The sequence below is a fragment of the Melozone crissalis genome, unplaced genomic scaffold (genome assembly GCF_028551555.1).
Source record: "Melozone crissalis strain CALT ecotype California unplaced genomic scaffold, PUWL_Pcris_2 ptg000016l_1, whole genome shotgun sequence".
In the NCBI taxonomy this organism is placed as follows: Eukaryota; Metazoa; Chordata; class Aves; order Passeriformes; family Passerellidae; genus Melozone; species Melozone crissalis.
This window is the reverse complement of record NW_026535794.1, coordinates 41,738,370-41,764,657: the sequence shown is the minus strand read 5'-3', so window position 1 is coordinate 41,764,657 and position 26,288 is coordinate 41,738,370. Positions and strand designations below refer to the sequence as shown.

The window sequence follows — 26,288 nt, the reverse complement described above, 5'->3', positions numbered from 1 at the left end:
ATCAAGTCACCTCTCATTCTTCTATTTATAAACTAAATAGATTGATATCTTTAGGTCTTCATTAGACATTGAGTTATTTCTGTGGCTGTCATCATCATCCTTCCCGTTTTTCATTATCGTAAAAAACCCCAACAAATTTCTGAACTATGCCAGCACCTCTGTTTCCACTACTCTATTAGGAGATGAAATTGTCTCCCTAATACCTGTGCACTTGCTTATAAAATTGTGGATTATATTACCTTTTTTCTTCTACTGTATTTCTTTGGGAGGCTCTGTAAAAAAAAAAAAAAATTAATGCTGAAATGAAAAGTTTTCTTGTGTCTATAAATTACTAATTTGAGAACAAAATAAATTGTTAGCACATCTTGGGTGGTTTGGGTTATTTTTCCCATTGGCCCGTGGAAAACAAACTGACATCCCAGATAAACCAGTGGTCCTATGATCTATGAATCTTTGTTTAAGAGGAGTCTTGACTGTTTTAAAGCACTCACATAAATGACCTAATTACAAAACTTTGTCATCCACCTCTTGACAGAGCTTTTGAAAGCTGATTTTGGCTTGGATGTAGAGTGGAAGCAATTACAGAGAAGTCAGTTTCTTACCAGGAAGAATTTTTGGCTTCTGATGTGTGACCTGGAAGCTCATATGGATTTTGTTTTATTGTTGACTGCTACAGTCTTTTCAGAGTCATTGTTTTTGGGGTAGTCATCCATTTTGAGCTGTCTCTGCTTTTTTCTTTGTGTGCTTAACTTACCTTTTGAGTGAATTTGAGCAGTCCAGATCTGTGCAATGGCTTGTCTTCCTCATTTTTCTCCCTTTGTGAGTCTCTCACTTGCAAATGGTATCAGCTGTCATTTTTTGACTTTCAGAAAACCAACAGTGAGGATCAGCACCAAGGTTAATCCTGATCTCTGTGGAGCCTCACTAGCAGTAATGCTTGATTGACATTTTGTTTTTCCTGTGTGGGGAGATATGCTAGTTATTCAAATCTTGCTTGGTTCTACTTCATTCCTATTGTGTGGTCCTAATTTTTTTTGTGTCGTTCCTGTGTGAATTGTTCCTGCTATTTTTCATTTAAATGGCTTGTGTAAGGCTTTCCCATTAATGCTCTCAGTGCAAATAAATCATCAAGAAAACTTGGAATATCAGCAAAATAATGAAGGTGGGCTGACCCAAAAAAATGGTGCTTGGCAAAGATATAACTATAACTGAACACAAAAGACTACATTTTGAATCTGTTTCTATAAATTTTTATAATTTCTATGTATTCCTACCTTTAACTCATTATAAATTAAATCCACCATGAGCTTTTCTTTTTTAACTTCAGGTTTACCTTGACTTAAGCAATCTTATTTCACTAGGTCTGTCTCCTTACCACCTCTAATAGTAGTACTTGTTTTCTGAAATTGCCACATTATCCTCAAAAGTTGCCCACAGTTTCAGTGAGCTGTTTTTAATCTTAGCCATCCAGGCCTAGACCTAAAAATTTCTCTTCAGTAGATCTTTAACATCCTGATGGCTGCTGATGGCTTGGAAAGCTCATCAGATTTGTGGTAGGAATCCCTCCCAGCAGAAAAAGAAAGCTTATTGAACATTTCTGCCTTGCCTGCATTTTTAATGATTTAACCATGCATAGGGCTTCAGCCATCCCTAATGTACATACTAAACCACTTCTTCTTTCCTTGGTCCTGTCGATCAAGGTTTTCTTTTCCTTCTAATAATTTTCTTCATGTCACATCTGTATTGATTGTTATCTGATCTGCTTCCCTCTTTCAGCTTGTTAAATATTGCTTTGCTATCTTCCCTTTGCCAATAAATCGGGATGGGCTTTCAGATAAAGCTGTCTTCTTTCTTGATTGAAGGATTGCAGCTTTTGGCCATCTAATCTCTTCTTAAAGAGCTTTAAGCCTTCATCTATCTTTTCCACCTGAAGTTTTTTGGAAATTAAGTCTTTTAAAGCAGTCTTTGTGATTGTGACCATCTTTTTCCTGAGGCATCACTGAGTATAGTTAAGTTGTGATGAGTTCACAGGGCGAAGAGCTGATTTATAGACCAGTGAGTAATTTCTTTGAGCCACAATATGGTTGGAAATGAAGATGTATCATACTGGGTCTGCTGGTGAGTTGGGACAGCGTGTGCAAAGCTGATTGTTGTATGAATTAGATTCTGTGGATGTGATGGGTCGATGTATGAGTTGGAACAGGGTGTGCAAAACTGATTGTTGTATGAATTAGATTCTGTGGATGTGATGAGTCGATGTGGCGTAACGGGATGTGGTGACTGCTGGGGAAGGAAGGTGAGACAAGGCCAGTGCTGGGTATCCATGTGTCTTGGTTGCTTGAATGATGCCTTAATTTGATTAATATAATGTAGATTTGTACAGCTATCCCATCCCTGGAAAGATTCAGGGTCAGGCTGGATGGGGCTTTGAACAGCCTTGATGTAGTTGGTTTCCCTGCTTGCTGCAGGGTTGTTGGACCAGATGACCTTGAAAGGTCAACTCAGACTATTCTGTGTAGCTGTATTTGTGCTTGTGAATCAGGCTGTTTTTCACAATCCTCAATAGCTATGAACTGGTTGTGTTGAGTGCACTGCCCAAGCTGCCAAGGTGCAGTTGAAGTGGGTAGGGATGGTGGTTAGGACCTGGCTGCAGGACCTGCCCTGGATGCCCCGCTCTGGATCCCAAGGATGGGAATTCTTCTGTGTCGGGGCTCAGGGCTCGGGTCCGGCTGAAGAGCGACATGAGCGGTTGGGGGTGCCCTCTGGAGCGCGGCTTTTCCAGGAGGATTCCCATCCGCAGGCAGTGCTGGAGCGCGGTGTCCATCGGGGGGCACCAGAACGACAGCAATGGGCTCAGGCTGCTCGTTAGCGCTCAGGCTGCTCTCGTCCCTTTGGTGCTGTCACGGAAAAAACCCCGTGTTTGGGGGGGGGGCAAGAAATTCCTTCCACTTCTCAAATCAACATAATTTCCTCAGCAATACTGCAAGCTCTGTTTTGAAAGTATGAGCTGTTAAAGAATAAACTAGCAAGCATCTCCCACTTTCTCGGCAGCACTGGCTCCTTTTCTCTTCTCTTCTCTTCTCTTCTCTTCTCTTCTCTTCTCTTCTCTTCTCTTCTCTTCTCTTCTCTTCTCTTCTCTTTTCTCCCTTTCAATCCTTTGTTTAAAGTTATATCGTGATTTGCAAGATTTAGACTAAAAATTTACCTTGAATAAGATGTATTGAGTAATTACCATTGAGAGATCAGTGTCTAATAAAATGTGAAACCTGTGAGGATTTTACAGTTCTTCCTAGGCATTGGAGTGCCTTATACGGAGTCTGAGCACTGTAATACTTGAGGAGTTAGTATACATTTTTAACAGTAGTTGAGTGCCGTTTTGTTTTGTTTAGTTTTGTTTTGTTTTGTGGGGTTTTTTGTTTTGTTTTTGCTTTTTCCCTGAGAGTTCAGCTGATGTTCTGAATTTCAGATGTAAAGGGATACCTATAGACATTATTTCTGTTTTGTTGCTGTATGAGGTTATTAGCATGGGTAGATATTCTATAACTACTAGTGTCTATAGGCTACCGGTAAATCATGGTGTTGAAGCATCTTTTACTGCTCCTTCACCGGGCCTCATAAGAAAATTGGGGAAAGGAAACATTTTTTCCCTTAAAAAGAAGGCTATTCTGCTCTCTGCAGGCCAAGTCTTCTTCCCAGTGTCTCCTGAAACTCCTGCTAATTTTTTATGGAAATTCACAGTATTAACATTTAATATTGAAGGTATAAGCCTGTTTTAGTAGAGACATATTTTCTGTTTTGGTCTTTTAAGTGTGTTCCTGAGGGTGAAAATATTGAGTTTCTGTGAGTGGAGCCACAGTATGACTTGTGAAAAGTGAGTCTCTTATCCAAGAATTGGCCTTGGTTGGCCAGCACTGTTGAAAAGCATAGTCCAAGTTGTCCTGAGTCATCTACAATGGTCAACACCTAAAGCTGCCAGGGGCTTTTATCCCCAGTGGTACTGATAGTCTTCCTCTGTCCAGTCACCCTCCTGCTTTACCAGGCTTGAAGTCCTCCCCATTGTATGAATAAATGTTGAAGTACAACCAGAACATGGGCTTTGGTTGTAACAATGCACACAGTTTATTTTTGTAAGTGAAGAATTTTGCAAATTATGTGTCTGACTTGACAACGGAAAACAATGAAATGAATGTAGCATTTAAGCACATGGAAGAGGCTTGATGAAGGATTCCTTGCTTGAAACCATGTTGCTCCTTCTCACCAAGTAAGTTGGACTGAAAAAGACACTATTTCACCATGCAGGTCTTGCTTTCTTTATTTCCCTAGACCATCATAGTCAAGACTACTAGAAAACAGAATTTTCATGAAACAACTGACTTTCATCCGGCAGCTAGGGGCATCAGGAAATTCCTGCTTTTCCAAGTTCACTAAGCCTATTTGAGGTCTTCTAGAAATGATGAAAAGAATTGTTAATCTTGCTGCTGCTTAACTTTAAATCAGTAAGTCAGTCCTTAAACCTGTGCAATTCTTTAATTCATGCACTAGATGGTGATCAACAGCAGCCCAAGTTGTGTTCTCTCTTCCCAAAATCACAGCTGACATTGGAAAATGAAAGCACAAGACTGACAGTTTTTCTTGCCAAGCTTTTAAACTTTTCTCACTGTCCAGTAATGATAAATTTATTTAGTAGAATAATCTTCGAGATTAAGTTAGAGGTGCTGCTAAATTCATATATCCTGTTCTAACTGTGATTTTTTAAATCAGTTGTTGGATAAAAGTGTAGGAAGTGCTTCTCTCTGTCAGATCGTCAAACATTCATCAAACATTCCATAACTTCAAGCTGGGGTTAGTGTTGTTTCCATAATAAAGGAATTAATATATACTAGTTCTTGAAATAATTGCTGTGGATTGAAACTTAAGTCTCTGAATGTACAGATTGATTACCATTGGCTAAGACAAGGTAGTAATGAAAAAGCAGGGGGGCATTACTCTGAAAACATGATTACAGTTTTTTATAAGATTAAAAACAAACAAATGGAAAACAATTTCTGTACTACCCACCCTGAAACGATAAAACCTGCTCTAGTCCTGCACTTTCAGATTGCTACTGACTTCAAGGGAAGATTGCAAGATGTGTTCTGGATTCTGTAGCTGGAAAAAATGCATTCCACTGAAGAGAATCAGTCATCAGTCAAAAATATTCTTGTACTGAAAAAGGCAAGGTATGATATTCAGGAATGGAGGCTGATAGGTGGACCCAGATAGATCTGGGACAAGGGGAAATCTTGTACAGTACAGTGCAGAGTGACTGTAGGTAGAAAATATCAGTGGTGCAGTGTTTAGATAACAAGAGGGAAATGTCCAAAACGCAGGACTGTAAGATGATGATGTACAACACACACTGGAATGTACTACAGCTATTATGGGCCAAAAAAATATAGTTCAAATAAACAGCTAAAAGAGGGAGAGCATCACATGAACAGTAAATGTTAGTAGCAGGGAAAAGTTCTTTTTTGTTCTCTGTGTAAGTCTGTAAGAAAGGAGAAGCCTGTCTTGTGACTAGAGCTCAGAGCCACTCACATGCACACATCCTTCCTCTGGCAAGGTTAAAAGCTGCTGGAAAGAACCCTAACTCTGCTCCAGTGTGGGAGGAGGTGCCATGGATGAGGGCTATGGCAAAAGATGCAGTGCTCTGGAGCCACCTCCATGTATGGAAAGATGGATGAGATCTGGTGGTGCATGGAGCAATGGCATGGCTTAAATTAGGCTTAAACTGAACATCTGGGTTGTCTTTTCATTATTTTTTTTTTCCTCCAGAGCAGAACACAGGCACTGAGTGCAGAGTCTTTATCCCAGAAGCTGAATAAAGTGATCCCCCTTAGATTTAACCTCAGTGTAAACATTTGTAACTCTTTGTGACTTCTGTGAGGCAGGCAGTGAAGGCACAGATCATCAGTGGTTAGGAAGCTGGATAGCAGCAAATTCATATCTGCTCACAGGTAATTGTAGGGTTAAAAGAGCAAAAGGAAATTTGATGCAGCTACAACATGTTTTACACTGGTGATCTGTGTAGCAACGAGGAAATGCATGGAAAAGCAAAATTCCAGACAACTGAATTGATGATATGATTCATACCCTGACTTTTTCACTCAGCACTCATCCCAGTCATAATGAGAATCATCTGAGTGGAGTAAAATAACCACAGTTTGGAGCTCGTAGGAGAGCAGTAGCCTATAGCCATGCTAGATGTGAGAGTCATTTACTCTATAGCCTGTTGGAGAACTGTGTGATGTACAAGATGGAGCTTTTTCTTTGGCTTGTTTTTTGTGTTTTGTGTTTTTTGGAGGCATCCACTCCAACCCTGACTTTCATTCTAAATTTGCCCTGCACAGCTGCATGTATACATATATGTAACATACGCATGCACATAATCTGTGCTTTCAGGAAAAAATCTTTGCATGCGCTCATGGCCAGCTTGGCAACAGTGCACCAAAAGAATTTGTATGTGCTAAATTTATAAAAACTGGCTCCAAACATAGAAGGAAATAGCGTCAAGAGAGTTGAGGCACACCCTTAGGATGGTGTTTGCACGTATTCTCACAACTGTTCTTGGTTAAAGATGGCTCTTGCTCAAACAGCATCAGAAATGTAAACCTCACATTGCCTCATTCTCTGCAATTTAAGTTTTTGATCTTAGAGAACTTAACATATGAAAAAACAATGAGGTAAAAACATATGTGTATTTAATCCCAGTCTGAAGTTGCATTTCAAGTTCATGCCAAAGGAAGCTCCACCCCAGAGTTTTCTAATGATCAGTGTGCATTTGTGGAACCAATGGGATGCCCCTGGGATAAAATGTGAATCGTTTCTTATATACAGAAAATTGTTCAAAGCACAGATCCCTACCATTTCAGTGAAAACCACAGACTCATAGAATGGATTTCATCTCACCTTGCTTTAGCCAACTAAAACTTAGGCAGAGGTCATCCTCTGAAGCCCATGTAGGAGGAGAAAAGCTTTTCCAAACTGAGCCCATCTGTCTTAAGGCCTGTCTTATCCTAGGATGAGATGAATCACTCCCTAGCAGTGCCTCTTTTTCTCCCTTAACTAAAGGCAAAGCCTAGATGGCTAGCATAGGCCAGGTGTCTAACCTTTACACTGCCAAAATGATGGGAATAGAATCCTACTTGCACATTTTACCCTCATTTCTGAAGGCTGTGTCTCTGGGTAACATGTTGTAAAGTTCAATGTACCTAATGCTTCCTCTCAAGCTGTTGCTCCCCTTATGTACGAGGCTCTTACAAAAATAACCAGCTGCAGTCTGTAAACAGTGTGGGTCCTGAAGGAAAAATACTGTCAAAGATCAATCTAAGTCAATATACAGAGGTGGAACTTGGGAAGTAGTAGTCTGTGTTAGTGATGTGTGTGGTATAAAGAAGATGGACTGACCAGGATTTGATTTTCTGTGATCCCTCACTGAGCCTTCACCAAGAGTGAAGCTCTCAGCAGTCAGCAGCCCTGGGTGTGCACTGTGGCAGAGCTGGCATCTGCACTGCAAGGGGGGCACTCTGCATCGCATCCTGCTGCTGCTGCTGTTCAGCTGAGGCTCCTCCAGGAAGGAAACCTCTTTGACCCAAATTGGATGAGTTTATGCGCATTCTGCAAGAATATTTGCAAGGCCAATTTGCACTAAAAATACCCTGTCCTGCTCACTAATGTACCTGAGTGACATCTAGCTTGGGCATAGAGTTGTGATTAAGATCTCAGTCATTATTTCCTTTCTGTGTGACTCAGTTCCTTTCAGAGATTAAAATGGAGATAATAGTATTTCTTCTTATCTGAGAAGTACATTGAAATGTGAGGATGGAAAGCACTGTAAAACTCCAAAATATAAAGAATTTTTCACTTATACTTAGGAGTATGGCTCCTTTTCTCTTTTTCTTTTCCCTAGCAGTAGCTGCTTACTGATTTGTGTCTCTCCTTCTTACCTGCCTAGAGCATGACAAGTAGATTGTTGTGGCCTTAAGAGCATCAGGATTTTAAGACAAATGAAAAAGTTTAAAATATGGCATAGTTAAACAGAACCTTTGATTCCTTAGCTGTGCTTGTCCTGGCAGAACAATGTAAGAAAGGTCTATAGCAGCATGAAGGAGAACCTAATGAAATTTGCAACAATATAGTCATGATACAGGAAAATAAATATTTCTACCCCCATATATTTAATTTTATCCAATATTATATGATTTAATTATCAAAGCACAGTAATAATGACCTATGCAATACTAATGACTATTGGCAACAAGGCTCAAGAGGACACACAGTCTAACTAACTTTAATAGGATGGATTGAATAATACATTGGATTAACATCTGTTAGAAGGAAGTATAAAGATTTATTGTTCTCTGAATAAATATTGACCTCTTGCTCTCAGGTCAATAAATCTTAAACTTGTGTCCACTTAAATTAGTATCTACTTATTACATTAGCACTCTTCTGTTTCCTATCACCAACTTCACTAGGAGGAGAGGGGAGCTGCACTTCTCTTCTGCTACGTCAAACACTTCTTTCAGGAACTGAAGGTAAACATTGAATTTGCAGATAGAAGAAAAAATGGTCTGGGCCCTAAACTGTCCTTTCTTCACATAAAACTGTCTTTCCTTGCTGTTGCTTCATAAGAAATTTCAGAAATGTTTGAGAAAAAATCAATTACTATTATTGCCACAGAAAAGGTGCACAGCTTGCTTCATCTGTGTGATTAAACAGTCTTTATACTTGTGTGATGTGAGGGGTGTCAAAAATGTTTTTGGGGATTAGTGGGAGGAAATCCTGCCCCTTCATGTGTAGTGAGATACAAAGTTGTTTATAGGACTTTGGATTTCATTTTGTGCTTCAGATATTTAAGTACAGATTCCTTTTTAGCTGTAAGAGTTTCGAGAGGAAAGAGGTGGAATGTTTCTTTTTCATGCATATAAGGGAAGAATTTCTTGTTACTCTCCAAAGGGGTCAATATGGTTAGAAATATCTACAAGTCTAAGAAAATTATAACTGAGAAGCATTTCTCTAAACTGGTTGAAAATCCTTGAGACTGATGTCCATTCAGCATATATTCAGACCTTCCTTTCAAATTTAATAGATAATTTAATGGGTGATATTTATGAGGAAACATGGGTTAGTCTAACTCCATCACAGGTGAATTTAGCTATAAAACTCCCGGTGACTTCAATGGCAGAGTTCTGTAGGTGAATGTTGATTAATGTGGAGAACCTTTTCCAGACACACTGACCAATCAGAAAACTTCTAAATTTTTGTAGGATGATTATTTGTATTTATGGAGTTCTGCAGAACTTTTTCAATAAAGGAAGTGGAGTCTATCAGATTTTAATGGATAAGTTTTGTGTAGCAGATCATAATTGCTTTCAAAGCTCAAAACATTGTTCTTGCTCTCTCTCCTTCTCTGTAAGATTATCTATGCTGGTGCAGAACCCTGACAAAAACATGCAAGTACTTTACCCTGCTTTTATTTTCTTTCTGATTATGTGTGATTTATAGGTAGATGTGGCACTAAGGGAAGTTGTGTCATTTACCGTGGTAAGTAGGGAATATCTGGTCAGGCTGGTGAAAGAATAAGGTCCTCAGAGCAATTTGGTGTACAGGACTAGAAAATTTCATCTATGCCTCTGAATACTGAGCTATATCTATATCTCTAAGGGTTTAGACCCAAGGTTAGCAGATCTTTTATTTCATGTTTTCCTTTGAGGTAACAAATCCTTGGAAAATGGTTTCTAAATTTTGTGCCCAGTCTGCTGTTCCCCCTTCAACTGACCTTAAATTATCTAGGGATTGACTGCAGTCTAGTTCTACTTACCTCAGACTGTTATTAATCATCATTACCTATACTCTGACTCTTTAGTTTGCAAATACTCATAGGTGCAAGTCATTATTTTTCCTTTCATTTTTCACCCTTTCAGACTGCAATAGAATTGCACATTTTTGACACCCTAGAGATCCTGCTTTGTTCTTTCAGATTCCTGGTTGTCCATGCATTAATCACAGAGGTTTGTAACATATGTTGGGTTTCAGTTTGGGATTAAAAAAAAGGGAAAACAAACCAAAAAAAGATGAAACAGCTCACTGGGAACAAGGAGAGGGGCAAGGCTGAGCTGGAGTGAACATTGTCTGGGGGCAAGATGTACATGGGAAAAATGTTCTGCTGACTTTAATAGGGCTCAGTGGTTTTTATTTCATAGCCATATCAGGCTTCACAAAAAGGAGTCTCAGGTAAAAAAGTAATTTTGATAACTGACAATTATTGGCCTTGTATTTCACTGTGTGGAGGGGCAAATGGGATAATTTACTATGTTAAATTAGGTGAGTACCTAATTGTTAATTTATACGACTACCTTGCTTTTGTGTTAGCATTTTGGGTCATGGTAGACACCATCCCTTCATGCTCCCCAAGGAATTGTATGCAGCCTCTGAGAAAGTCAGTATGATGACTTTAAGGAGAAAAAAAGAAGGTATGAAAGTTACCTAATTTTGTTAAAATACCCATTTTTCTTTAGGTCTCGTTAAAGAATATGCATTGCTGGTCTGTAATTCTTACTGTACTGAAAATAAAGGTGCTGGTATCTTATACCAGAAGCTGACTTGTGCAAATAGTAAATAAGATCTTAACAGTGGGGAATAATTCCAAGTTTCTGAAGTGACATAACTTTTTCTACACTAGAAGCATGTTGAATTTTGGGTGGTGACATGTGTCTTGAAAAACCACTTGTGCCCAGACAGAAGCAGACATGGGACTGTGCACCTGGAAAACCATGTTGTTCACCAGTGTGCTTTTTAGCTGTAAGTAAAAACACATATAGACTTGTTCAAGTGCTGATTCTGTTCTGGGGACTGTTTTCCTGGCTCCTTCTTTTCAGGGGCCAATACTTTGTCTGAATGCTATTTTCTCTTGCCTCTTTGTATATAAGTCTCTTTATAAATGACTAGCCTAAAGAAGTTGTTGAAGACAATCAAAATCTGAAACCAGCCCACCATCTCCTATTATTCAGGTAGTTTTCAGGGATTTTTGGGATGCATAACAAGTCCTCTGGCAAAAAGCAGTGGATGGGAAGATGATGTGCAATATGTGGTAGTGTGGACATACTGTGCAGCCCTGAGTGTGAGTCGAAGATGCACAGAGAATGTTGGTTCTGGGACAAAAATGCAGCAGCATCTGTTCTTTGGTATGTTAGTTGCCCAAAGAACGTGGAAGTGGTTACTGCTATTTTGACAAATGCACTTATTTCTGCTTTTGTTGCGTGGTGTGGCACAAGGGAACGCTGGCGCAATAGTGTAAGGCAATAATTTATTAGTGGTTTAGGGATGTGGGCCCAGAACAAATTCTAGACAAAAGAAAAACATGTTTGGGTTTTACAGAGAGCCTTGGCTACAGGAACAAAGCTGTGATTGGGTGTGCAAATATTTGGTATTTCGATTGTCCTGGTTGCTGTGACAGCTGAAAAATGGTCTGAGTTTGTTTTTAATTATCACCAGGAGGGGAAAAGCCTGTTTTAAAGCCAGCAACTGATGTTGCAGCAAAAGGCAAGAAAAGATATTTAACAGTGGGGAATATACTTTCTCGGTGTTAAAATATGATGAAAGCACAATTATTTCCAAATATTTATAGTATTTAGCTAGATTTGTGATTACAGCCAACCAAGAAAAGTGTTTTGTTCATTTGTATTGCATCCAGTGATGGATATTAAAATGTCAGCTACTGTTCTTACTTGATACTGACTGGTATAATTGATATCAAGCTTATCTTGTGCAGCCATGCTGGGAAATGCAGCAGGCAGGTTGTGGCTGGTCTTTGTGAAACCTGCTCAACACAGAAATTATAAAATACATATATCATACCTTGTGAATGCTCTGCCCACTTGTATCAGGGTGTAGTGGGTTGGCCAATTGCAATAGATAGAATCACAGAATCATGGGATCATTTAGGTTGGAAAAGGCCTTTTAGGTCATTGAGTTCAACCATTAACCCAGCACGGCCAAGTCCATCACTAAACCATTGACATGACTTTTAAATACCCACCCAGGGATGCTGATTCAATCACTTCCCTGGGCAGACTCCTCCAGTGCCTGACAATCCTTTCAGTGAAGAAATTTTCCAATATATCCCATCTAAACCTCTGGTAAAACTTGAGGTCATTTACTCTTGTCCTATTGCTTGTTAGTTGAGAGAAGAGACCAACCCTCACCAATGTATGACCAGATAAAGACTTCAGTGTTCTGAAGGGTTATATAGGAAAAAAGAAGTGTCTTACCCAAAAGAGATGTAGTCTTTTGTCCAAACAGCCTCTGGCAGGGTTTGGGACCAGTCCTGTTTGTGGAGTCTGTATCCAGTACTTCAAACCCCTATTCTATCATTTAAGCATGATAAGAAACTGTACTGTTAAAAACCCCTGAAATTGATAGTCATTATGTAAAAATTTAAGATTGTGTCCAAATACTTTATAAATTGGGGTTTTATTGTATTGACTCTTTTTTTTTTTTTTGGTAGCAATTGCTGTACAGTGGTTGTTTTTTTATGAAAATGCTTGAATTCAAACGGATCATTTCTAGCAGGAAGAATAACTTGTTAGACTTTGAACAGCCAATAGTTGCCTTTTAAGTAAAAATCATGAACTTCCAAATGAAAATTTGCCCCTTCTGGGGGAGATGAAATAGATTTTTGTGGTCAGCTGAGAGGGACTGTTCTGTATAAACTTGTCTTCCATTGCGAGGAACAATTTAGACAAGAACACAAAATGTGTTTCCCATATCTGTGAAATCGTGAGAATGTGATCTTTCCATTTTGTCAAAAGGGCAGCTTTTTTGTCTTTTAGCTACGAATCTTCAGCCAGTTCCTCATGTGGTACCTTGGAAAATTTAATCAAGGCTGTATTTGAGGAAGAGAAATAGTTTGAGCTGCTAATATGCTCCTGTTCTTCCAAAGCTGTCTAGCCTGCTTTTATGGATCCCTAGAAAGGTTATTGATTTACTGTGAACGTGGCTTTCTGTAGAAAAAGCTGAAAGCTGTTTGCAAACTGCCACCTGAAGCAGAGGCTTAAGCAGGAAATTTAGATAATTGCATTCTGCTTCCATTGAAGTCTGTGGCATTTTGGAAATTAATATCAGGGGAAGCAGAATGGGGTCCCGTGACTGGGAGTTACTGCTGCCAGCAACTAGAATAACTCTTCAACTTCATGTTGCAGAGATGCTCAACCACCTGGGAACTGTTCAAAAGATTTGGAGAAATGATTCTGATAGCAGTTGCCAGTATTAACACTAGTTTTTGTAGGCATTCTGTCTTTGTAGTCCTTGCTGGGTCAGCACATTTAGACTCATCCACGCTACTCAAAGCTGTTCACATGGGAAGTCCAGACAGGTTTGGCCAACAGAATGGGCAGTCCCATGAGTTTTCTCATACTTTCTTCTCTTTTCCAAGGGACAGCAATTCTACAGATGTTTTATTTAAGCAGTGTCAGCTTAAATAAAACATTTGATCTCACATACTTATGGTTTTACAAATAATGAATTTCTTTTTTGCTTGGCCATTGAATTGAGAAACTGAAAGAAATTCTTGGGTCCAGTTGATCAGAAAGTTGTTTTCAGGCAAGCTAAAATGAAGCAATTTGCATAGTTTAAATTTTCTCAGTCCTTTTCTACGGGTTTAATAAAAATGGGTCAATTTTCAATTGAATTTAAGTTTTAATTGAAAACAGTGTTTTGAAACAAATACTCAAAATATGTTTGTTTCCAAAGTTTAGAAAAAGTTTAGTCTTTCCTGATTTCTCTGTTTTTCTGGCTGATTCTATCTTAGGCTATTTTTCAAATTCACATTTTTTTTCTTCCCCTGAAGCAATATATTTTCATAAAATCATTGCTTAGCAGAATATTTTTACCCAGCATTGTTAGCAATTTTGCAACTCGCTCCTTTTGTCTTAGTGTTTAAATAAAATAAAAAAAACCAAAAAACAACATAATGTTGCTTTTAAAGCTTTAAAGCCTCTAGCCTACAGTTTGGAAAAAACTGTTGTGATGTGTAGCATCAGGCACGACTGGAGAAATCCAGCTGGAGTCTGTGAGAATGAGGGCAGTATCCGGTGGCATCCAGCTAACAGATGTGTCAGGGGCAGGGAATATAATTTGTGATGGGACAGTTTGAAAATACTCAATTAGGTCTAAAATGAGGTCACTTACAGATTAAAGGAAGGTACTAGAGAAAGAAATTTATAATCAAGGTTGACATGATCTTCCATTATCAGCAAGCCAGTCTGCAGTTGTCCAGCCTGAGCTTTCTTGCACTTTCAGCCTATCTGTTAATTGCAATTGCCAGGGACAACATCAGCGTAGGAAACAGGGAGTTAATTAATTAAAACAGTAGGTGCTGATTTCTTTGCTTCAGAAAAAAAAAAACCAAACAACCAAAAAAAACCCACAAACCAAGGTAGCATATTTTGGGTAATTCTGCTTCTCTTTAGGACAAGTTATTTAGCTATCCATACCCAGCAGCACCAGTGCAGTTGGGGCTGGGGGCTCAGTGCATTTACCTCGTATGAACAAAGGATCCAGATAACTCTGTTCTGTTCTTTCACATCAGAAGGTATCTGCTATTTTGGACCAAGTGTACAACTTGAACTACAAACTGGTGGGGTATGTATTTTAGAAGTCAACAAGATTATGTGCTTTGAACAAATTAAGCACTTTGTTATCTTGTTGTGATTTTTCTCTTTTGTTTTGTTATTAGAATAAAATCTACAAACCAGTGCTTACAAATGTCCATAATGTTCACCAAAAGGCAGCTAATGGTGATTGAATTCCAAAGCACAATACTGTGCCATGACTAATGGAGTAATTACCTATCCAGTGGAGAACATGACCTATTTAGCAGAGCTGCTCTGCCTGTTTCCTTTTGCACAATAAACCCATGTGCTCGAAGGCTGTTCTTGGCCTAAGAATAAGGCTTGCATAGCTTCACCAAGGTGAGAATGGTTTTGGAGGCCTTGCTATTTGGAAGAAGAAATTTTCTCAAATAGGACTTTTGTCAAGTCTTCTGAATAGATTTTTGTGGTCCAAATTTGGGAACTAACTCTTGGAGACACTGGGTATGGGATTCTCCTGCTGAGAATGTGCTCAATCCTTTTGTTGAGTCAGACTGTGATGGTGGTTGCTGAAGTTTGCTATGCTGTTATAATCTGAGCCTGATGGAGAGTCTTAAAGTGTTGGAGAAATTCGGATTAAATGTCATTGATGGATCAATTAGTAGGACACAGTGGTTTAAAAGTAAACAAAAATGTTGTGCTGTGGTGTGACTGTCCAGAATCACTTTTCTCAAGGATACTTGAGATATGGAGAAGGACATCTGTTGCTCTTCTGGTCCCTGTGGAGCACTAGATACTTCAGCTGTTGTGTCTAAGCTGACCCCAGCAACTTATCATACTGCTGTGTGCATGTATGTGCTGGGAAGAAGCATTGGCATCTTCCCTGTAAATATGCATGAGGATTAGCTGGGGTCTGGACTTGATAGAAACAGCTTAAAGTTTAGGGCCAAAACTTTTTATTGTTGGTAGTGTGGCTGAGTGCTGGCTGAGAGTGGGAAAAGAGATTACCCTGTCACTCAAGTAGGTAGAGAAGGAGCTAAACTATTCTGCAATCTCTGTCCTGTTTTAAAAAGCTCTGCTATCAGGAGTAAGGGAGGTATGAGCTGTTACAGCCACTGTGTAGCTCTGCACAGACCGACTGTGATGCACCCATCAATCCTTAGGCAAAGCTCCCTGGGCTCTGGCTGCACAGTGCAGTGTGGGAAACTCTGGTGTAGAATGGCCTTGCAGACATGGCACCTCCTGCCCACATTCTGAGGCGGAAGAAGAACCTGTCTGATAGCTTTTATTCTGCTGTAGTGAGTGTCTGAAACAGTAATCCCCAGGGAAAATTGGCAGGGGAGACTAGCAGTAGGAAGGAAGAGGTGAGGTGAGCAAAGGAGAAAAGAGACCTTCAGGTTTAGGATATATTACACTTAAAATTCTGAGACTGCTCCACAGATGGGCCACATAAAGAATTAGATTTGCAATTTGAACAAAATTCTGTAGGAAAATAATTGGACTGGTGAAGCAATCTCACTCTCACTAAATTGCTTTCCAAGGACCCTATCCTGAAGGGGGCTGTGCAGCTCTTTCTGATATTTGAGCATCTTCATTTCTCATTGACTTCAGTGAGAATTAAACTCATTGAACTCCTCACTAGGCAATTAGTTTCTTACAGGTGTATTTTTTCTGCTGCAAAGTGGTAGCTGCCTTTCCCTTCTGTTCGCAGTCATACCCTGTGCCACTCAAGCCCAAGCCTCAGCATCCTGGTATCATTTAATGGTTCTTTTGTGAGACGTGCTTAAACATTTGAACACAGATTACGTTCCTTATTGTTTTCTGTGCATAGGATCCTTGACAGTTTTGTTACACTGACTGCACCACTTTAGCAAAAAGAACATGCCAAATATGTGATGGAAAGTCTTTCCAAAACCAGTCCCATCAAAAGCTTATAAATCAATTTTTTGTTTTGTTTTATTTATTTAGGAAGAGTTTGTTTTGCTTTCAAAAAGGGATGAACACATTTCAAATTGCGATGACACGTTCATTAGCATGGAGGATGAACGAGATAATAAAGGAGATCATGAAAGTGAGGTTTTTCTATCTTTCCTTTCCACAAGAGAAGCCCTACAGAAATGCAGTGTATTTACAGTCCTCAAATTACTAAAACTGTAAATGTTTTTGCTTTCATGGCCTCTGTTTGCACTACTGCACATTTTGGGATGATGGATTATGGAGCACCAGGTGTTGGGATGAAAAGAATCAATAGTGTGATACAAAAGATGAAATAACTGTGATGGAGCATCAATAAAGGCTAAAAGCTGCCAAGGGATTTGAATCTTAAAGAAGAGCCTGAGAAAGTGTATTAAGAAGAATTCACTTCTCCCCTTGCACTTGTAGTGTCTTTATTCCATGAGCAGAAGTCACCTGGGGGCTCTGTCAAGGACAGAGGTGGAGGAGTGTTTTCTTCACTGTGTGTACATGGTGCCCAGCACAGCACCTCTGGGGCACAACGTCATAGTGTCAGGGTAATGTCAGGACACAGCTGGTGTAGGTGCAGTTTGGAATATGTTTGCTCTGAAGTGGAGAGGATTTTATTTTATTTTTTAAGAAATAAATTAAATTAAATTTGTTATTAATTTGCACACTACTCCCACAAGCAAACTAGATGAATACATTTAGAAGTAACTAGTTGCTGTTCATGTCTGTGCTGTTGGGACGTTGTTCTGAGGAAATGGCAGCTGCTGCTCTGCTGTTGTGACCCATTCTCAGGGGACTTGGCCACTAAAGAAACACAGCAAAGCTAGGCTGTTAGTGTTGAGAACTTTATCTGTTTCTATCTAAGCAAAAAAGACTGCTGAAATATGTAATGTAAAAATAAAGCTATTAGGTAAGTTCGACATCATCATTTTTCTTTTGCAAATCAGGCACAAAGTTTTAGAGCTGAAATAAATTCATGCAGAAAGCAAGGTTAGGTCACACACCTATTTTCTTAGTCCAAAGTCAAACCATCACAAAGAGAAGGAGAGGAACTCACTCTTCTGAAATACCTTGGTGTTATTACTAATATATAAAAATGCAAGATCTTTTAAAAAATACTCCTGTCAAAACTCTTAGCTCTGCCTTCCAAGGAAGAGTCCAGAATGCATTTAAGCTTATGACCTATTTCAAGCATGACAATGCAGAACTACTCACACGCTTTAAGCTATGCACAAGATTGATTGGCCCAAGTTAAGAGCCCTGCTGGGATGAGATCAAATGCTCTGCTATAAGGACCTGACTCTGCCAGTCTCACTCATGGATTTTTTTCTGCAGTAAGATTTCATCCCATGCAACACAAGACTGGTGTAGCCAAAAGCTACTCACATTGTAAATCTACGAGATGAAATCTCACACGCCAGGATCAGGCCTTGTCTTCGTTATTGCATCACTCTGAGTTTTTTGGCAACTTGAATTTCACAGGGGTTCAATGCAGAATGTCCTCTAGAGACAGCTGCTTTGCAGATGTGGTGGAGAAGGGTCATCAAGGACAACAAGTCATGCTTATCCTGGTTAGCACAAGGAGACAAACCCTGCCTTTAACTAGCTGCAGCTGATGTTCTTCCTGAGTTCAGACCTTTAATCTAAAGCAGGAAGACTAGAGACCTTTACCCAGCCTTTCCCATGTCACTGATCAATGCCTCAAGCACCAGGGTTGCTTGGGTGCTCCAATTCTTTCAGGAACTTGCTGTATTTCTGAATGTGACATCAAACCTTTTCTTTGTCTCTACTTTCAGGTTGCTCCCATAATCAAGGAGAGGATGATGAAGAAGGGCAGCATGATGCTTGGGTACCAGCCTCACAGGGGCAAAGTCAACTTCTTCCGGCAGGTGGTTATCAGCCCGCAGGTTAGCCGAGAGGACATGGACTTCCTGCTGGATGAAATCGAGCTTCTCGCTAAGGACTTGTAGCTGGAGCTCCACAGCATCAGGTGCTGCTCATGTGTGATATTTATGGAGAGAGTGGCAGCAGCATTCTGGTGCCATTTTGTGGAAACTAGTAAAAAGCTTGACAGATAGTTTGGAAACTGTCATTTTATAGATTGGTGTTGAGAACTCTGCAGGTAGAGCACCCCTTCACAGGAAAGCATTTGCAGATAGGGCCTGGGGGGGCAGGCTGGTGCTTCCAGCACCATTGCTGCCATTCTAGGTAGTGTTTCCTCTGAGAATGGTGTCTGTGCCCCAGGAAAGGCAGCTATTTACTGGGTGCCTGTGCACAGCGTAGCTCAAACTGGTCACTTATGCATGCAGGCAAAATTCCTCTGAAGTTGCTATTACGAGTGGATTTGTCAGCGAGCCTTAATATGCTAGTTAATTCTCTTATCTACTCTGTCAATATTTTAGTTTGGTAATTAACATGATAAGACTGGAAATTGTGAACTTATGTGAAATGAGTTCCTCAAGGCCACCTAACTAGGTGCATTGCCCAGGTTTTCCACTGTGAGCACAGGCAGACAGTGCAATGAGGCTCAGTGTAGTTATCACACCAGGAGGAACCTCCTGCACGAAGCCCTGAGTAACCAATATTGAACCAGATGACTTTTTAAGGCCCCTTGCAAACCATAGAATTTTGTGATTCTATGAAGCACAGTCATTTGGTCCAGTTTGTGTTTGCTAGTGTTGCCCATCCAAAATGTCACCACTTTAGGAGAGCTGAAAATATTGGAATAACATTTAGAACTTCTTACTTCTTTGTCAACAGGAGTTACCTATAATTTCTGAATTGCCGTTCACCTTCATTTATTTTTAAAGTGTAAAGATTTATTTAGAAGCTTTTAGATGCACTTTAAAATTTTAACAGAGAAAAAAAATATATATTTACCTGGAAGATATATATTTTTTATGCATGATTACTTTATATTAATAATATAGCAAAATTGCTTATTTGTCATTGTTTGTTTGTATTTTCCTACAGATTTGAGATGACTTGCTCTAATGTTATCAGTGTATAATTTATAATTTTACTCTGCTGTTACCATAGGGTGATCAGAGAAGGTCTTCCTGTGATTTTAGGATATAAACAGTTTGAACATTTTTGGTCAATCTTAAATGACAAAATTAAGTTCTGTGCTTTGTCTTTGTGGTGAGATTTAGACTATACTTTTCATCTGTTTTTTATTCCATAAAAATAATCCATTTTATAAAGATAGAAATGTATTTCTTGTGATTAAGTTGTTGCAGCAAACCAATGGAAATAGCCATGTCTTTCACCTTGTAATCAACATCTGCTCAACGTTAATGTTTTGCTGTTTGCTCCTTATTCTGTATTTGAGGTAGCACTGACCACTATGAACCTTCCTGCTATGATGTTTTCTGTCCTTCTGAAAGCTGTTTTTAAACACAAAGCTTCCCGTTTTCATTTCCTACATTGTACTAGGATCCAACATTGCATGAAATTCCTACTTCCAGTCTCCAGGATGATGGTGTGCAAAGCTGAACAAGGTCATGATAACCAGGGGTGTCACACAATCAGAGCAGTGGTTAAAAGCAAGGGTCACCTGCAGCCCTTGACAGGTGCCCTTAACTGTGTCTTGGAATGGATAGACTTGTGCTATCATACTGATACACAGACTTTAAGCAAAACCCATGTTGATAATAAAATGAATATCACAACGTGGCCCCTGGGTTTTGCCCTTCAATACCCATAAATCACTCCATCATTTTTTGACAGAGTGTGCTTCTGGCTGTACCAGTTATCCTGATCTTGGAAAGCCTAAATTCAGGGCCCATAAGGCTTTTTTTGCCTCCCAGTCACTCAGGGTGGAGTGCAGAGTGCACAAGGAATGCTGCATGAAGGGGAGACCTTTGCTCTTTCATTTTGAGTTAGACAGGACCATTACCCCTTCTCCTTCTCTTTTTTTGACCTTGAAGGGAAAGACAGAATACAGTGTCAGGGTGCTTTGTTTATGGTCCAGATTCTTGGTGAGTACCTGATTTTTTGATTCATGGTGAAGTTGTAACACCTTTCATCAGCTAAGAATTTGGTCTGTGGTGTTTTGTGGCACCACCATGATCAAAAAAGTGTTACTGTCTTGTTTCTCTTCTTGTTCTCCAGACACTGTGGCACTAATTGCACATGTCAGGCAGAAGTAACACAGTTCCTTTCTGTAGCAGTAGTGGCTATAGTATTTTTAAGTGAGAGTAAACTGGAATTTCATAGTTGCAGAAAATAAGTCTCTGATCATCATGTGCACTGATTTCTTTGAAGTTATAGGTTAACCTTCCAGTGTGATGTGAGTACCTTATCCAATCTCCATATGTTTTCCATTGTTTCTGACCCTTTACCATGTCCCACGTGCACAATATGATGGTTTCATTTCAGGACTAATGTAATTTTCTCATAATTACTTATGTTGGAGTAGTATGTACAAAATGTCTATTTTGTAGCTGGTGATTTTAATAAAAAGTGAAGTAAATGACACCCTTATAAATACAGGCTGTCTTTGTCATTTGTCAATCTAAAGCTGCATATACAAACATGGAAGGTACCTCTAAGCACTCCACATAAATAGCACTTCAGCTTTAAAATGTGAAACCTAGTTTAACCCTGCTTCAGGATGTGGTTTATCTGTGTGCTGTGCCCACATCATCTTTGATAAATATTTTGGGTGAAAACATGTCACAATTTATCTTACTCCTGCTTTCAAATGCAGAAGCTAAATTGTCTGTGCAAAAAGATGTTTGATTTTTATTATTTTTTTGCCATACTAGCTAGTTAGGATTGACCCATGAGCTCCCTCTCATAGTTACTGGCAAGCTCCATCACTCAGGATGCTAAACAAAGTTCTGGAAGTAGTGAGGTACATGCATAAATCACTATAGAAGCTGATCCATTTGTTATCTGTAATTTCTTTGGTCTACCACTAATAATTTTTTCAACAGAAAAGGAAAGAATTATTTAGAAGGAATACAGAGGTAGATTTTACTCTTAGTTGCATGTCTTCATCTTGTGAAAACTTTGAGCATTTTGTGATGGGTCCATGTGCAAAATCACCCACATAAGTCATTGTGCCTAGAGCCAGCAGTCCCTGTCTCGGGATTTCTCAGGATTTCTATTATGATTTTCTGTGATAAATGAGCACTAATCATCACTGTCTGGTTACATATGATTTTAGTTCTTCTAACTCCCACTGATTTAACTGGAAACTCTCGCTGGATTGGACTCTGAGTCATATCACTGGGATCTCTCATTTCAACACCAGTTTGGCCCTCTGAACACCTCAGTTTATCTGTTCTATGTTTGTGCCTAGAGATTCAGATTTATCTTTATTTTTGTGAGACTGAATTGAAGCGTACTTTCATTTGTATCCTTCAGTGAGGCATTAAGATGCTTTTCAAATATCATTTGACCTGTCCTTAAAGAACAAGAAATGGTCTTTAAGAAAAGCCTAATAGAACTGGTTGAGTTACATTCCCAGAATACCAAGTAAAGGTATGTAAAAACCTGTTATGTGCTTGTGGCTTCCTCATACACACAGCCCACTGTACTGATTCATGCTCAAGTGATTTTTATTTTTAAATCTCCCAGTGTTGTGATAGGGCTTATAAAACTGATATGAAATGTTGAACGCAGAGGAGAGTAATTCAGAGTTACTAAATGTTGAGTTTGATCTCTTCTGTTAGGTCACAGAGGAGTGGTGTGACAAGCCAAAAGTGAGCTAAAAGTGACATTTGTGTCCCACATTTTCTACTGTGCTAAATCTGCCCAGCCTCTCTTCCCCATTGGCTCCATTCCTGGTTTTCCAGTGGCTGAGTAACATGTGGAAAATCAGTTGTTGGAAATCACATGTTGCAGGTACAGCCCACTCGTTCCTGTCTTCCTTTCTGTGGTGCAACTTGTAAATGCTGGTAATTATTTGAGCTTATGAGCGCTGTATCTAGTGCAGTAACTGCTAAATATTGCTACTGTTAAATCCTGAAATAATACAACTGCACAGGTTAATTTTGTCTTAATTGCTCACGCTAATGGCAGGTTAGATGCAATCAAAGCCGCACTGCCTGGCAAATGCACTGTGCACACCACAAGAGAACCTGGTGGAGGGTTTTTTTTTCTTTAAATTGAATCTAGTCTCTCACAATTACATGTTTTTTTCTTCAGATGTACAATTAGATGTTATTACTCTAATTCTGTAACTGCACAATAATCAACCAAAAAATTACTTTGTGAAATAAAACAAAACCAGGAAATTGACTCTGCTAGAGGAACAAAAAAGAGAATGTCAAAGGTTTCAAGGCAAGCCCACAGAATGGCTGTGTGAGTGATTGACCTCTGCTGAGTGAATTGCTGTGTGCCTGTGCTGCAGGAGTGGAGCAGGGAAGCTGTTCCAGTCATGGAGTCATCAAAGAACTGTACATGTCCTGCCACTGCAGTGGACACTTTGTCGTACATTGATGATTTTTGTATGTTTTAAGGTAAAGTTTTTTAAAGTGGTCTTAGTAAGAAAAGTGACACTGAAGGGATAATCTTTAAAAAGTCCAAGAGAGAAGACCACTTTCAGCCTTGGTAGCTCATGTACAACTAAAGAACAATAGATCACATTTCTAAAATTCATGAAAGAAAACTTGTAAAATCTTTAATTTTATCAAGGATGAAGGCAAATAGTAGAAGGTGAAAGATGTGGACTCAATATTTCTGTCAAACACAGTCTGTTTTGATGAAGTAATTTACTTCTTAAATTAATAACTTGTACAAAGCTATTTAAAAATGGAAAGTATGATGAAAACACTTGCCATGAAACAGCATAGACCCATGGAAAGTAACATTTTTCTGGACTGTGCATAACACCGTTTTTCCAAGAAACTCTCATCCAGCTTGTCATTCTGGGAAGTGACTCCTTAAATCTGTCAGGCACTGACACTAGCAGCTTGATCCATCCTTTCTTTGCATGCCAGTTGATATGGATTTTTATTCTTTCTTTTTTTCTGTACCCTCTCTCATGCCTGTAAATTTATTTTCCAGAGGAGTATTTTCAGTATTTGGAGCTATAGAAAAATGTCAGAATAGCATAAGGGCTAAGAATGAAATTTGAAGCAAAAGTAGTGCTCAGGTTATCCTGATGTGATGTTTTGCCTTCCTTTTTCCAGTAATGGATTTGTCCAGATGCTCAGATGATGAGCAGCCACAGCCTCTGCTGAAACTGTGGTAACACCAAAATCAAGGCTTCACATGGGAGACCAGTTTGGCCTTGAGAAACTGAGCAAGACAAAGAGTAGCAGAGAGAAATGTTACTTGTCCTCTTTTACAGGTGAATGATACACAAGGAACTTAAAACTTCTATTTTTGTGAAAACTTGTACCATAGCTTTAGAAAAATTGTGGAGGAAGTCACTAACAGGAGACAGCAGTGAGTGAAAAATGGGGCATACTCTGATATGGGCTTAGCAGAGGGAGTGTTGCTAGAATAGCCAGAGAGTTTTATGGGAATAAAAACTTGATTTTCTAGACTAGACTCTTCAGGTATTTGCTGTTTCATCATTTGGGACAATCTACATAAGATGGGAAGCAGGACTGGAAATGTAAAGCGAACAGGGCTACTAGTGAAAGATGAGTAATGGAGACTGGATGATACTTGGGTGTTGATTCTGAGCTAATCTAACTTCATACTGTCATCACTAACCTTCCCAGAAAGATCAGACATATGTCCACAAAATTTGCTGATGAAGTTTTCTTGGAAATTTTAGAGTTCAATGTGCATGGAGAACTAGGTCATTTCTTAGTATGTGTGGCAGAGGAGACAGTAAAAAAAAAGTGCAAAATCTTTGGGGACTTGCAAAAGGCAGCAAGCACTTTTTTATTTAATGTAGGACAAACTAAACACCTGCAAAACAGAAAATTATGAAGATAAGTATAATGATGGCATAAAAAGCAGTGTTAAAGCAGTCATGAGTTAAGTCTAAATGATATGTAAATAAAGTTACCCAGCCAAGAAATTCAGTGGTCATCAAAGCAGACCTAGCCTCTCATCTGGAGAACAGCAGCAAGGAAACTCAAGCTGGGCAGCAGGCTCAGTGCCTGGTCCAGCTCTGTTGTACCTCAAGCTGGGAGCGCTGAACAGTGAAAATATTGATTGGTGCTACAGAGCCAAAGCACAGCTCTGCAGAGTCATGTGCTCCATCTGCTGGTGTATCCTCTGGTATCCCACTTGTACCACACCCAGGAGGTCTTTTCCAACGAGCACTCCTGGACCTCTCACATGTGGCAGGGGAGGGAATGGAATTGAAGGATCTTGGGATTTTTTTCGCAAAAATGCATTGTCAGAAAATGTTGCTTTGATTTTGGCAGTCTCCTTTAAAAAAATTGAATTTCGATGGACTTTGGGGGAAAATATGCAGACCTGTGATTATTTGCCTTTATCCTGCCTAAGCAGTGACCAGAATGCCGTGTAATCCCTTATGACAGTGGTGTATTTCAGGCATCCAAGATTAACAAAGGAGAACTCATGGCAACATGAAAAATTAATTTCTGTGATTCTGAGCTACCCGGCCAAGCAGTAATTCCTTTCCCTTGCTTTTTATCAAGGTTAAAAAAAGGAGTTCAGGAGTGTATAAACCACTTTTAAGTTGTATGGCTTCAGAATGCTCAGTCTCCAGGCTTGCTTTTGTCATAGAAATGCTCAGTTACCAGGCTTGATTTTATCATAGAATAAGCTGAGTTGGAAGGGTCATTAGGATTATCAAGTCCAACTGCTGGACCTTCACAGGACACCCCAAGCGTCACACCATGTACCTGAGAGCATTGCCCAAACACTTCTTGCTCTCTGTCAGGCGTGGTGCTGTGACCACTTCCCTGGGGAGCCTGTTCCAGTGTCCAACCACCCTCTGGGTGAAAAACCTTTTCCTGACATCTGACCTAAACCTCTCCTGAGCCAGCTACATGCTGTTTTCTTGAGTTCCATCCACAGGTCATGAGAGTGAAGAGATCTGTAGCTGCCCTTCCCCTTTTCTTTTGAGGATGCTGAAGACCACAATGAGGCCTCTGCTCAGTCTCCTCTTCTCTAGTCTGAACAGACCAAGTCACTGGTCTGGTCAAGGACCTCAGCCACTCCTCACCAGGCTTCCCCTACAAACCCTTCACCATCCTTGTGGCTCTCCTTTGGACACTCTCTAATAGCTTAATGTTTTTATGTTGTGGTACCCAAAACTGCACCCATGACTCCAGGAGAGTCTGCACCAGTCCAGAGAAGTGCAGGACCTTTACTCTGAAGCAATCCAAATGTCAGGGGGTTTTTATGTTTTCCTTTCCGTGAGAAATATCAATGTTTTATAGGGAGTTGCAAAAGAGGATGTCCTGCCACCATGGTCCAGAATATTTTGCAATTTCCCACAGAACAAAATTTCCAGCTTCTTGGCCACTCTGAACTCAGATATTTGGAGGCATTGATTGAACACAGCCCTGGAACTTCTGTGGCAGAAAAAGATCTCAACATCTCATTGAGAAAATATGACCTCCATCCTGAAACAGGATCAGTGATATCAGAGAACTAGTGTCCAACCTTTTTCTAGTCTATAATTCATGACCAAAAATTCTGGAAAACCTGCAGCCCTCCCTTGAGGTTTTTGTAATGGATGTTTCAGATTTTTTCTTACGTCCTTGGTAACCGCCACGATTACGGCCAACAAGTATTTTCCCCCTTTGTGTT

The 26,288-nt window shown here is 39.6% G+C and overlaps 1 protein-coding gene across 2 annotated transcripts in view; it reads left to right on the top strand.

Moving 5' to 3' along the window:
* Positions 1 to 21,066, top strand: part of GADL1 (glutamate decarboxylase like 1) — a 117,236-nt gene extending 96,170 nt beyond the window's left edge. For both annotated transcript variants that reach the window (XM_054273411.1, XM_054273410.1), the window contains one exon: positions 18,389 to 21,066. In XM_054273411.1, coding sequence (XP_054129386.1) covers positions 18,389 to 18,562 — 174 coding nt within the window. In that variant the 3' untranslated portion in view covers positions 18,563 to 21,066. The remainder of the gene's footprint in view (positions 1 to 18,388) is intronic.
* Positions 21,067 to 26,288: the final 5,222 nt, after the last annotated feature.